Below are 14,140 nucleotides of genomic sequence, written 5' to 3' on the forward strand. Positions count from 1 at the left end.
CTGGTGCTGCTGTTCAGTCGTTTGGTCATCACTCACTAACTCCCCTACTGGCCTGGTCGAAGGCAGCCATATTGTAAGGGTCTGAGGGTTAATTTGCATATTACCTTTTTATTATATAGGATAATTTTGTATGTGTTCATCTGAGTGTCTTAACTCATATATACACACATATGTATATATGTATGTGACATACATATAGTCTTAAAAAATTACTGTGTTGAATTAAAAACAACCACAACTAAAAGGGGAAAAATTATCATTTTAATTAATTTATTTATCTGAGAATTTTTGTGAGTTTACTTCAGCCAAACTATTGACAATTGCTGGGAAACAAAATCTCAATGGATTGAGAAAATGGTCCCCAAAGTTACCATTTTTATTTTATTTTTTAAAAATATATTGTATTGATTTTTTACAGAGAGGAAGGGAGAGGGATAGAGAGTTAGAAACATCAATGAGAGAGAGACATCAATCAGCTGCTTCCTGCAAACACCCTACTGGGGATAAGCCTGCAATCAGGGTACATGACCTTGACCAGAATCGAACCTGGGACCCTTCAGTCTGCAGGCCGACACTCTATCCACTGAGCCAAACTGGCGAGGGCCAAAGTTAGCATTTTTAAATGGTACTCACCATCATAAAACCAAACCTCAAAATCAGCACAAGGAGAATTCTCCATTAAGATGCATTTAGCATATTTTGTAAAATAAGTGATTTTTGGAGATTTAGACCTTACAAGCTGTACAAATCTGGAAGCATATTGATATTTTCGCCAGTACTTCTCTAGGGAGCAAAAGAGAAAAAAATTATCATAAGAGAATAAAATTTTGACTTGACATGTAAATTACATAAACATTTAATACTTATTTCTACTCTACCTCAAAAATTCACGTTGATAGGTTAGTAATCCCAGTACCAAAATAAAAATATTTTTAGAGATATACATCTATTATTTCAATAAAAACTAAAGATAGTTTAGTAAAACTCCCAAGAAATACATAAAATCTGATGACTGGTATTATGATGATCTTAAAATGCTTTCTTTGAATCACCTCTTTTTTTTTAAAAATATATTTTATTGATTTTTTACAGAGACGATGGGAGAGAGATAGAGAGTCAGAAACATCGATGAAAGAGAACCATCGATCAGTCGCCTCCTGCACATCCCCCACCGGGGGCGTGCCCACAACCCAGGTACATGCCCTTGACCGGAATCGAACCTGGGACCTTTCAGTCCGCAGGCCAACGCTCTATCCACTGAGCCAAACCGGTTTCGGCGAATCACCTCCTTTTTATAAATAAGGCAATAATTCCAGAAAATTTTTGTAAGTGAAATGAAAAGACTTCTGAGATATCAGAATCAAATGTTTTCCAGAAATATAGCTCTTTTTGTGTTCTTAGAGCAGCTTTATGGTTCTTACCTTAAACAAGTACATTTTTACAGCTTCCTGTAGCTATGGTTATTTATAGTATTTACTGGTATACTAGTATACCTACTTTGATTTCTAATAAGAGTAAAGTTACACAGATTTTCTTGTTTGTTTCTAAATGTCATCTCAGTGAAGTCTTACTACTCAGTACGTAATTCCCCAATCCATGTGTAGGAGCTGAACTGGGATTCAAACTTGTTCAACCACAATTATAAATGAACATTTATGTAGTGCAGTCATTATTTCAAAAGCAAAAAACTATATACTTCATGTTGAACTTTTAACATGAGTCAACACAAATATCCCAGAGTTACTTTTTACCATTATTACACAGAACAGGAATAAACATTGGAATAATAAGGTACATCCTATCTCACCAAATATTACAACCAAATTTAAACTCTATGATAACCATGTATAGAGTTTATACATATAAAACTCCATTATCTAGATTTGTTCCCTGATAAATTTACATACCTGGTAAATTGTCAAAGCTGTACCTACTGATATTATCAGTAGGTGAAGGCGGTCTATCAGCAAGAGGGAAACCTCTTCCATCATTTGGATAATAAATAGTGATCTGCCAAAATATTTTTTAAGAATTCTAATTGCATGCCATTAAGTTAGAGCACTATATTTAAAAATTATGAAAAGAGCTCACATGTAATATCCTATATAATAACAGCCTAATATGCAAATCAACCGAATGGTGGAACGACCAGTCCCTATGATGCGCACTGACCAGAACTGCCTCCAGCCTGCAGGCCCCAGGCCAGCCAAGGCAGGTGCAGAGGGCCCTCCCTCCACCTGATAGGCCGCTGATCGGCCTGCAGAGGGAAGTGACCATCAGTGGTAGTGGTGGTGGATGGGGCCAGCGAGCAGGCAGTGCCAGGCCGGCCAAGGCGGGTGCCAGTGGGTCGCCCCACAAATTGGCCCTGATCGCTGGCCAGGCCTTGGGACCCTAACCATGCACGATCTTCATGCATCAGGCCTCTAGTTAAATATTTTATTGAAAACTAGAGGCCTGGTGCATGAAAATTCATGTACTAGAGGGTGAGGTCCCTCAGCCCAGCCTGCCCCCTCTCACAGTCTGGGAGCCCTCAGGGGCAGGAGACGACCTGGTGATCAGGGGAAGACGACACCCCCATCACACCTCTGCTGCTGCCACTGCCGGCAGTGCAAGCCTCGGCCAGCCTTGGTTACCTGAGCCTTTGGGCAGCCCTGGGAGGCTGGGCAGCTGACATCCGAGGCTTGCCTGTGCCTTGGGCCAGCCCTGGGGCTGAGGGGACTGGGGGTCTCTGGAGGCAGGTATGTGGAGCGGCCGGGCCTGCCTGCCGCCCTGGCGGGGCTGAGGGGACTGGGCGCCGCCATCTTTGAGGGCAGGCCAGCCAATTAGCATATTAACTCTTTATTAGAGAGGATGCTAAATATGCTCTAAAAGTAAGTTTTTTTGTTTTTTAACCTTAGGCCTAAAGCTTAGATTTTGTTACTAGTTATAGTAACTATTATTTTTAAATATGTTTTTACTGATTTGAGAGAGAGAGAGGAAGATGGTGGGAGAGAGAGAGAGAAAGAGAGAGAAAAACATAGATTGGCTGCCCCATGCACAACCCTCAGTGGAAATCAAGCCCGAGAACTTTTGTGTACCGGACAACGTTCAACCAACTGAACCACAGTGGCCAGGACATTGGTTATAATTATTTTTAAATCCACACTAATTTATTTAAACATATGTAGTATGCTATTCTAGTTCTTAAATTCCAGAGACACTATCCCTATCAGGAAAACTAATTTAAAAACATTTTTTAAAGACATCATTATACAATGGATTAGAAGGCTAAATACTTAAGTGATAAAGCTGCAAGATAATAAAGTAGATCCACATTACCATATTTCCATCACTAGATACATGAAGAACTTCTTTCACATATTCCTGACATGAATGCTCCTTTAGAAGCTCCACACATACCTCCTCCGAATCAAGTATGCTCACCTAAAAACAAAACCAAAATCAGTAAGAACTATCTTGTTTACTAGAACAGCACTGACATATATAATACTTAAGAGAGAAGTACTTAACCATGGCAGAAAAACAAATCAAAGTGAAGATAAAATAACTGCTTCACTGCAACAGTTTGGACTGGAAGTGTATGTGAGCACAGCTGAAACATAAGGAGCGAGGGTAAGAAGGTATGATGAAGTGTGAAACGATAGCCAGTGCGCAGAAAGAAAGAAAGCAGAAGGTAGGGTGGAGACTGAGGATTTTGAAAAGACAATAGTATGCCAAACAAAGGCAACAGAAAACGGGAAAACAGGATGAAGATGTAATTAAAAAATAAAATCATTCCCAAATCACACTTTATATTTTTTAAAACTCTTAAACTTAATTTGTGCATTTTCCTTTTCTTTTAAATAGTTTCAGATGTTAAAAAAGTTACATTTTTTTAGTTTACCTTTTTGAGTCTCGATTATATGCAAAAACAAAAGCAAAAGGTAATCTATTAAATATTTAGTGATTGGAATTGTGAATGAATATGTAACATACTAACTAGCTAGTATTATTTTGAAATGTTTCTCATTATCAATAATTTAAAATTCAAAATGTTTCAGTATCAATTCACCATTTTTAATGTAGCCCGAAGAAACAAAAGCCATTTTTTCCATAAACACCGCACCTCTTTTCTTTTAAATCAGCTTATTATTCACTTATCAGAAGTACAGGAACTTTATAGAAAACTAAAAAAACCCATCATATTTGATACCAAAAACCAATTTACATAAGGAAATATTACATAATAAATTTAAAAAATAATAGACATACCACAGCCTTTTTGGTTTTCTGTCTGATTGGTTTTAATCTGTAAGCTGTCAAAGGAGATGTAATGCTTCGTAATGTACGTTTCTGATAACCCAGTGGTGGCTCCATATCCTTTGTCTTGCTTTGTTCAGAAAGAGGTTCTAAGCCAAAAATAGATTCTTGTGGAATTATCTCAGGTTTATTAGGAAATGCAGTTATATGTTTCATGGTGTTCAACTGTTTTGCAGAATGCGCATTATCAGAAACCCCAGGGCTCTTTTTGTCTCTTAAATCAGTCCAGGCATTTCTTGACGTGTCTTGCAAATCTGAATGGTCCTGGAAATCTCTGTTTGAGCTAAGGCTTTTGTGCTCAGTAGTTTCTCTTAAATGAGCTGTAATATACACAGATTAAAGCAATTGAGTGAAATAATTAAAAAAAAAAACACACCAAGCTTACATAACAAGTCATGCTGCTTATAACAGATGTTTGTTGTTATTGTTTTTTATGTTTGTATTGCTTTTCAGAGAGAGAGAGATAGAAACATCAATAATGAGAAAGAATCATTGATTGGCTGTCTCCTGCACACCCCCTTACTGGGGATTGAGCCTGCAACCTGGGCATGTGTCCTGACTGGTTCATGGGTTGACCCTCAACCACTAGGCCATACCAGCCAGGCTAGATGTTATTTTTTTTTTGAGGAACAAAAGAAATCTAGCAACAAAAATGTTCATTATTTTTCTAACAAATAAGATGTGACATAATAAAATAGTGACTTTAAAGAACATTTAAAGCCATATTGCAAAGGAATATCTTTAGTATTCTTAATACTAAAAAAGATTAATATGGCCGAAACCGGTTTGGCTCAGTCGGTAGAGCGTCGGCCTGCGGACTGAAAGGTCCCGGGTTCGATTCCGGTTAAGGGCATGTACCTGGGTTGCGGGCACATCCCCAGTGGGGAGTGTGCAGGAGGCAGCTAATCGATGTTTCTCTCTCACCGATGTTTCTAACTCTCTATCTCTCTCCCTTCCTCTCTGTAAAAAATCAATAAAATATATTTAAAAAAAAAAAAAGATTAATATGATTAATGTGAAATTAAGTTTTTAATCAAAGCAAAAACTAAGCACCTAGAGTCACCTACTAATTCTAAAACAAGCAACTGCCAATACTGCAACAAATACAGAAATGAGAGAATTTCCCAGGTTATCATTCCATCTAATATGCAAATTTATTCTCTTGAAGCCATCGTCTCTAGTCCATTTTTACCTACAAAATATGCAACTAGAAGTAAAAAAATGCAATATATGACATAGCTTTAATATTTTTATTACAAATGTATTTGCATCCACAGTTTTAAAAAAGTTATTGAGCTTTACACTTTTATATTTCACATGGTTTTAGTATTCAAATAAGAACATTACTTTTTAAAGCCCTGAAAATTAAATAATATAAAATGCAGTAAGACAATTTTCAAATGCTAAACTCTAAAAATCTGTATCGCAACTTTTCCCCTAATTATGTTTTAGTGCTTTCTCCTTCTACTCCTATTATGACAGAAATATTTTATATCCAATATTGTACTTTAAAGTTGTAGCAGCCCTACTAGATTATAAGTGTAATAATAATCTCAGATATGTCCATGCTACTAAGTAAAAGTATCTATAAGTGCAATAGAAGGTTAACTACAAGATTAAATACACAGCACTTTTATAGTTTAAAAAATATAAATTTCAATTATCATCTTCAACAAATACACATGAGAAAGTTAACTCCCTTGGGCTCTTGAAAATAACATATTTTAAAAAGAAAAAAAAATAGTCTTCAAGTGACACAACAATTCTCTGCTTAAAATTACAGCTATATTATGCACTCTTTGTGTGAGGTAACATAATACTTAGGAAAAAATAATCCCCTCCTCTCCATATGTTTCTTTTTTATTCTGTCTTATTTACATCATTATTTTCCAATCTACCATCTGTGATTCTGTCAATTTCATTAAGAGAAATGTTTAACTTTCAAACCCAGCTGTTTTAAAAATGTTTAGGATTGGCCCTGGCCGGGTAGTTCAGTTAGTTAGAACGTTGTCCCAATACTCCAAGGTTGCAGGTTTGATTCCCGGTCAGGGCACATACAAGAAGCAACCAGTTTTCAACTTGTGTGGTTTTTGGCCGTTGTGGCCTGTAAAATAGTGTTCTGTTTTGCTTTGCATCTTTAAAACATAAAATAAATTGGGCACCTTTTCAGTCAAAAAAAAAAAGAAGCAACCAATGAATGCATACATAAGTGGAACAACAAATTCATGTTTCTCTCTCTCTTCCTCTCCCTCTAAAATCAATAAATAAGCTTTAAAAAAAAGTTTATGTTTTTAGTAGCTGTGTAATTTAGCGTATGTGAGGTCCCATTAGTACACTATGATGTCCACATCACCTTCTACTTAAAAATAAGGTAAATCCTCTTGAATATTTTATAGGCACGGATAGTGGTGCTAATTATAGAGAGGCTGTAAGACCAGAGGTTGTCAACTCTCTGAGCCAGAGCACTTGAGTGGGAATCCTGCTCCTATCTCTTCTTTGGGCAAGGTAGATTGGCACATTATGCCCTGTGCACCACAAATTCCTCATCCTTCCTAAGACAAGGCTATAGTACCATCCTTGTGTGTTTTTTTATGAGAAATTAATAATATATAATAAGCATTAAGAATAGTGGCTGACATAAATACTCAAAATCAATAGTTAACAGTTATTACTATGAGGCCCTGTGCATGAAATTTGTGCATGGAGGGGGTGGGCCCTCAGCCTGGCCTGCACCCTCTTGCAATCTGGGACCCCTCAGGGGATGTCCAACTGCTGGTTTAGGCCCAAAACTGGCAGTCAGACATCCCTCTCACAACCCAGGATAGATGGCTCCTAACCACTCACCTGCCTGCCTGCCTGCCTGCCTAATCACCCCTAACTGCCTGCCTGATCTCCCCTAACCACCTCTGCCTGCCTGCCTCACTGCCCCTAACCACTAGCCTGCCTGCCTGATCACCCCTAACCATTTGCCTGCCTGCTTGATTGCCCCTAATTGCTTGCCTGCCTGCCTGCCTGATTGCCCCAATTGCCTCTGCCAAAGTCCCAGGATGGCTTCGTCAGGAAGGACGTCCGGAATGATGTCTGGAAGGCTGTTCAGCTGTCCAGTCTAATTAGCATATTATGCTTTTATTATTATAGTTTATTGAAAATGATTTTATAAAGAGAACCCAAAAAGAAATGGCAATGCTTGCTAAGTGTCCACTTGTCAATTTTTTATTAAATAGTCCACTAAAAACTCACCAATTTTTTGCAGATTTCCAAACCACTGTTGCACCACTTCAAGCTGAGATGTCTGGTCTGGAAATGGAAACGGAGTTTTTCCTGGACAAAGATGATTTGAGCTAAACAAAGAAAAAAATATTCCCATTAATTAATACAAAATTATCAGGTAATAGGTTTTCAAGATACTTGATAAGGGAGATCTCTTATTTGAATAACTGAAGATTTTAGAATAACTGTAGAAACTAATATCTGCATAACTAAATTGTCTCTAAGCTAAACTCCCATGCCAAAATCCCCAAAGCACTGTAACTATGTTTCTATATGGCTATTGCCTTATTCTGATGTAAGCATAAAAATCAAAGATCATAAAAATAAAAAAGTAAACACTGGAGTCACTAAAAATCTAGTCTTCATGTGAGAAGCAGTCAACATTACTCATCACTTAGACTCAGCTTCTCTGTGTGTGTGTGTTTATAGTTACTAATAAAGTACTTTAGAGACTAAACATGTTTAAAATATACTTTTGCACTAGACCTGCTTCATCTAAACAAAACTAAAAATTCCCAAGTATTAAATATACTCTACAAATGCATTCATGAGCACATATATTCATATTAAAAGCGATTCTTAACTACAATTCAAAATCATCATTCTGATTCTCTTCCTAATAAGAAATAGAAATCATAGTTAAGAAGATCCCAAAGAATATCTGACAATGTTAGAAAAAGTAAATCCCTTTAGTTAGAGGCAGCTTCATTAATGGCAAATTAATACTAACACAATGTTTATTCAAAAAGTAAAAGCTTTTGATTAAATTATTCTTACAGTGCTTGATTGTTAGCAGGTCTTTCCAAAGATCCAGAACTATTGGATATCTTTTCCTTAAAGTGAAAAATATTGACATTGCTATTTGTGGGTGAGTATCTTCCTTCATTTTCATCTCCTCCTGATCTTCTGGATTTTGAAAGCATTTCTACCGAGTGACATCGTTCCATTGTACATGTGTTTGCTCGAGAGTGACTATTAGAAGTGCCGGATCTATCAGAGGAATGGGCTCTACGAAGGTATCGAGAATGTGGCCTTTCTTCTGCATCATGGATTATTCTTCCCCTTCCACTATTAATGGTTTCTTGTTCTTGATTTCCCCAATGAGTGTAAAAACTGCTTCCATCTTCTGAAGAAGAAAAATCACTTGAATTTTTATTCTTTGGAAATACAGTCATTTTATTTGGGAGAGGCTGGCCAATCAAAAGTCTTCTTCTGTCAAACAAACTACCACTTATACTGGTACTAGAGGAAGCTGTCATTGCAGTAGAAATTGTGGCATGTCCACTATCAATTGAATCTTCTGAAGTTCCTAAATCCTTACTTTTTGTTGAAGAATTTCGGGACATAAAAGGATGGTCTAATACTGAAGACAGACTTAAACGATCTGCTGGGTTTCTACGAAGTAACTGGTGAATAAGGTCCTTGGCCTCTCCTGACAAAAAAGTTGGCATTTCATAATCTGCCAATACTACTTTATTCAATGTGTTCTTGACTGTGTCAGTGTCAAAAGGCGGTCTCCCAATAAGTAATGTATAAAACATACAGCCCAATGACCAAATGTCAGATTCAAGTCCATGTGCACTTCGAGTTGCAATTTCTGGTGAAATGTAGTTAGGAGTTCCACATAACGTATAGTGCTTTTCATGTGGCATTTTCAATTGAGTTGCCAGCCCAAAATCGGCAATCTTGATGTTCATATTACGCGTAAGTAAGAGATTAGAAAGTGTGAGGTCCCGGTGTAGTATTCCATGAGAATGGAGGTACAACATTCCTGTGATGATCTGGTGCATGAAGTGTCGAGCTGTTAGAATGCAAAACATAAAACCTATGATTTAGAAAAACTGTAACATTTAAGTATTTAAAATACATTATGAAATCCAAGTACACATGCCAGAGTATTAAAATTAGGAAAATGGCTTGCAGCTTAGTTTTATTTTTACCAAACAAATAACACTCTGATAATTTCATAATATTCTTTAATTCCCTTTAAGACTCTTAGGCACACCTTTTATTTAATCTTTGTCCTTTCTAACTGATAAGTTTTCTGTATGCTGTTAAGGGAAGCTTAATTTTATTAGCATTTCGAAGTAAATAGGTTAACCAGAAGTCTCTAGCAATTAAGAGAAAAATTTTATAATGAACAAACATTAATATATCCTTGTTTAAAAAAAAAGAGAAAGGTTAACTGATGTCCCCCAAACCCTACCAAAATGCAATCATCATTAACAGTTTGTATATATTTTCATGCTTGTGCTTACATCAACAAAAATATGTTGTAATAATTGATTTTTAAATATAAAAATGGTATAAAAATGTAGTTTCATTACTTTCTCTTCCACTTCACAATATTTCTTAAAGATATTTCTGTCAGTACACATAGATCTTATTTTTATTTAATAACTACTGATGAAAATTTGGGTCACTTCTATAATTTCAAGATTACAGAACATAGGCCAATAGATATTCTTGTACATGCTTGTTTTTTTGTGCATATCATGGAGTGTTTCTCCATGGTAAATTCAAAAAGTAAAATCACCGTACTGAAGGGTTAAATATCATCATAATACCTTGCCAAACTGCTCTATAAAGGCTGTATTTTTATGCATATCCCTGTTAATATTAGGCAGTCTCAATCCAATGAGTAAAAAAAAATGGTGCTCTTTTAGTTGACATTATGATTGCCATTGAGTCTGAGCATCTTTTCATATTTAATGACCATTTGTATTTTCTCTTCTGTAGACAGTCTGCTTATATCCCCCATTTACCTATTTTTAGGCATGCCTTATATTTTTAATATTAATTTGACAGGCATATAGTTTATAAATATTTTCTTCCAATCTTTGTCATTTAAATTTGTTAGCAGACTCTTCTGCCATACACATTCTTAATTTTAAGTAAATTAATAATTATTTTCCTTCATTGTTTTTACAGGTTTGTCTTATTTAAAAAAGGCCTTGCCCTGGCCCTTATGGCTCAGTTGGTTAGGCATCATCCCGTGCACACTGAAAGGTTGCTGGTTTGTTTACAGGACGGGCACATGGCTGGGTTGCTGGCTCCATTCTCTATAGGAAATTGGTGCAGGAGGCAGCCAATTGATATCTTGCTCTCACATTGATGTTTCTCTCTCTCTTCCTCTCTGGAAATAAAAAATTCTTTAGCCCTGGCCAGTTGCTTAGTAGTTTAGAGCATTGGCCCATGGACCAAAGGTTCTCAGGTTCAATTCCCAGTCAAGGGCATGTATCTGGGTAATAGATTTCATCCCGACCCCAACCAGGACATATGATGTATGTTTCTATCACACCGATGTTTCTTTCTCTCTCTCTCTCTCTCTCTCTCTAACTGCCTCCTCCCTCCCTTCTACTCTATCTAAAAAAATATCCTTGGGTGAGGATTAACAACAACAAAAATCTTAAAAATAAGTAAATAAAAAGGCCTTTTATTACATAGTATTATGAAAAATACATTAATCACCATGAATATTTGTATGGGTTTATTACAATTTGAATTATGTCCTTATTTTAACCCTTTTCGGTTCAACCTTGAGGCTGACTCGAAAGACCAGGCACTAGGAGCAGGTCCAACATCAAGCAATAAGAACATTAGAAAGTTCAACATTCAATCCCGTCAATTAATTTGGACCAGATTGTTTGAATTCCAAAAATAACATTGGACCACAAAGGGTTAAGTCAAAAGATATGAACATTTCTCTAACTCCTAGTACATATGGTCAAATTGTTTTTCAAATAGGTTATATAGATTTGAGCGTATAAAAAGTCTATCAGCAACCACCTTTCTTAGTTTACCTGCGATGTGTTAGCAGGGCAAGATAATATGAAAACAATGTTTTGTGAGATGATGTATGGACCTTACATGTGAGCCTGGACTGAACTGCAAAAAGTTATTTATAAGAAACTGAGAAAGTTGAAACTGATTATGTATTTGTTAGTAAGAAATTATTAGATGTGATAATGAGTTTGTGGTTATTTTTCTTAGGTCTGTATCTTTTAAAGATATCTATCTATCTATCTATCTATCTATACCTACACATACATACACACTAATAAAAGAGAAACATGCAAATTGGTGTCACTCCGCTATGTCCACCAGCCAATCAGATGAGTATGCAAACTAACCCAATAAAGATGGCAGTTAATTTGCATGCGCAGGTGCAGAGTGAAGACTGAAAACTGAAGAGGCTTGGCTTCTCTGCTGTGGCCAGACCAAAGGCCTGGGTCCCAGGTGCCGGAGGAAAACCGGTGCCGGCAGCCAGGGGAAGGAAGGCCTATTGGGCGAATCTTCGTGCAACGGGCTTCTAGTATATGTATATATATATGTATTAAAAAGTCTATAATTTGCTTCAAATACTCTAGGAACCTGGGGGAATAAGGATACAAATGAAACAATTTGACCACGAGTTGATAGTTTTAAAGGTTGAATGGTTTAACTTCATGGGGGCTCATTATATTACTCTCTCTATTTATGTTTGATATTTTCTATGTAAGTCGCTTCAGTAGTTATTTTGTATTTGACTTAGAAGTTATTTTATAGTCATCAACAGCATTCTAAAGAGATTTTTGTTTATTTTTTAAAATATATTTTTATTGATTTCAGAGAGAAAGGGAGAGGCAGAGAGAGATAGAAACATCAATGATGAGAGAAAATCATTGATCAGCTGCTTCCTGCAGGCCCCCTACTGGGGATGGAGCCTGCAACCCAGGCATGTGCCCTCAACCAGAATTGAACCTAGGACCCTTCAGTCCACAGACCGACGCTCTATCCTCTGAGCCAAACCAGCTAGGGCTTTAAAGAGCTTTTTACAGATTTAAAAGGATATATACTAAATTGCTACAGATTTAATTTAAAGTGTAATTTTTGGAAAATAACAAGTTTCTCCATTTACTTCTGTAATGCTTGGATATTTTATAGGAATTAATGGCTCTTATAATTGGGGGTGGGGAATGTCCTTTTGTAGCCCAAAGTAACAATTAAAACAGTTCTATTTTGTAATACAACATTCTTCAAAACCACAAAAAGTAAAATTTATATCTACTAAAAAAGAAAAAAAAAGCAGCGGCCTACCTTCATTTTCTGAGAATGGTTTCCTTCTGTTCTTTAGATACCTGTTCATTTCTCCATTATGGCACATTTCTAATACCAGGTACACATAATTGCTATCTTCAAAATAGTTATACAGCTGAAATTTAAAAGAGCACAATAAATTATAATATACAAAAAATTCAATGTCCTTGGCGAATTTTATAAAATTGTATTTTACCTCCAAGATAGAAGGATGTTTCAATTGGCAATGTATTTTCACCTCATTTTGGACTCTCTGTACCATTCCAGCTTTGTACATGGCTTTCTTATCTATCTAAAAATAACATGAGAGGTATAGATATTGATGATAAACTTTCAAACAGGAAGTAGTCTAAAGTTAACTTTAAAAAGAGAATGAACACTTTTAAAATATTCTGAATTCCTTTTACCCACTTCTTTATGAGATCAATTTACTGTTGTCTATCTTCCCCTTGCATTTAGCAGATTGCATAGCAGTGTGAACATTCAGAAAAGTTTGCCCAGTGCAGTCTAATACCTTCTCACAACTTAAAGAATTTAATAGCACGACTATCGTATCTATAACAATTTAGCCAAGCTTTAAAGCAAAACTCCCCTAGTGGTTTAGATAAGGGATTCTTAATTGCTTATATTACTCATTCTAACAGTCAAGAATAGCATTTTAGGTTGTCAGTCCTAATACAGAATTATGCACCAGTGTACTCTTATTAAAACAAACCATTATTTGTTCTTTGAATTCTACCAATGACTCCACGTATGTATAATTGGAACGGATACTAGGTCTACTGACATTAATGAAGATAAAACAACTATTTAATCATGATCAAGGACCTTCCAACTTATCCTTAAATTCAACTGCTGGATGTGGGCTATTTTCTTCTACCTAAGAAGTGCGTTCTTTACATCACACTCAAAGAAAAGACTGTCAGGTAAGGAGTTTCTGACATCTCAAGTACTACACTTCTCTAGGAGAGGTGAGAAGCTGATCAATATAATCTTACCATTTTGATTGCAACTTCCAAACCAGTGTGAATGGACTCAGCTCTGTAGACACCAGCAAATGATCCTTTACCAAGCAGATTTCCAACTTTAAAATCCTTAAAAGTGAAAGAATATGTGTGATGACTCACAGCAGTATAAAGGAAGGGGCTAGATAAAGTAGATAAAATGGATCGAGAGGGGAATTTGCACTCAAAATTCGAGCAGGTGTTACACCTCGACGCAGCGGGTGTCTGAGCTGGAAAGCATGTCGACGCCTCGCGGGGCTCCCTGCGCTCCCAGGCTGGGCTCCGGGTCGAGTATCCTGATGCTCTGGTTCCTCAGCCTCAGTGCGGCCTCCGCACCCTCCTCCCGCCCCCAGCCAAGCCGGGGGGGCCAGGGCTCCCGCCGCGGCTCCCGCCAGAGGTAACCGCCATCCCCCTGGAGATGCCCGTTCCAGCGCGGCAGCCCCGGCGGGACCGCAGACCCAAAGCCGCGGAGTCCAGGGAGAGAAGGG

The 14,140-nt window shown here is 36.9% G+C and overlaps 1 protein-coding gene across 3 annotated transcripts in view; it reads right to left on the minus strand.

Moving 5' to 3' along the window:
• Window positions 1–14,140, minus strand: part of PLK4 (polo like kinase 4) — a 22,249-nt gene that overhangs the window by 7,685 nt on the left and 424 nt on the right. For 2 of the 3 annotated variants that reach the window (XM_015563324.1, XM_006762819.2), the window contains exons 2-10: window positions 13,647–13,742; window positions 12,845–12,940; window positions 12,649–12,763; window positions 8,347–9,370; window positions 7,540–7,640; window positions 4,252–4,619; window positions 3,319–3,423; window positions 1,908–2,010; window positions 634–783 (exon numbers count right to left, since the gene is read on the minus strand). In XM_015563324.1, coding sequence (XP_015418810.1) covers window positions 634–783; window positions 1,908–2,010; window positions 3,319–3,423; window positions 4,252–4,619; window positions 7,540–7,640; window positions 8,347–9,370; window positions 12,649–12,763; window positions 12,845–12,940; window positions 13,647–13,742 — 2,158 coding nt within the window. The remainder of the gene's footprint in view (window positions 1–633; window positions 784–1,907; window positions 2,011–3,318; window positions 3,424–4,251; window positions 4,620–7,539; window positions 7,641–8,346; window positions 9,371–12,648; window positions 12,764–12,844; window positions 12,941–13,646; window positions 13,743–14,140) is intronic. The other variant, XM_015563323.1, reaches the window with a different exon arrangement.

This window comes from Myotis davidii, unplaced genomic scaffold (genome assembly GCF_000327345.1).
Source record: "Myotis davidii unplaced genomic scaffold, ASM32734v1 scaffold438, whole genome shotgun sequence".
NCBI classification, from domain to species: Eukaryota; Metazoa; Chordata; class Mammalia; order Chiroptera; family Vespertilionidae; genus Myotis; species Myotis davidii.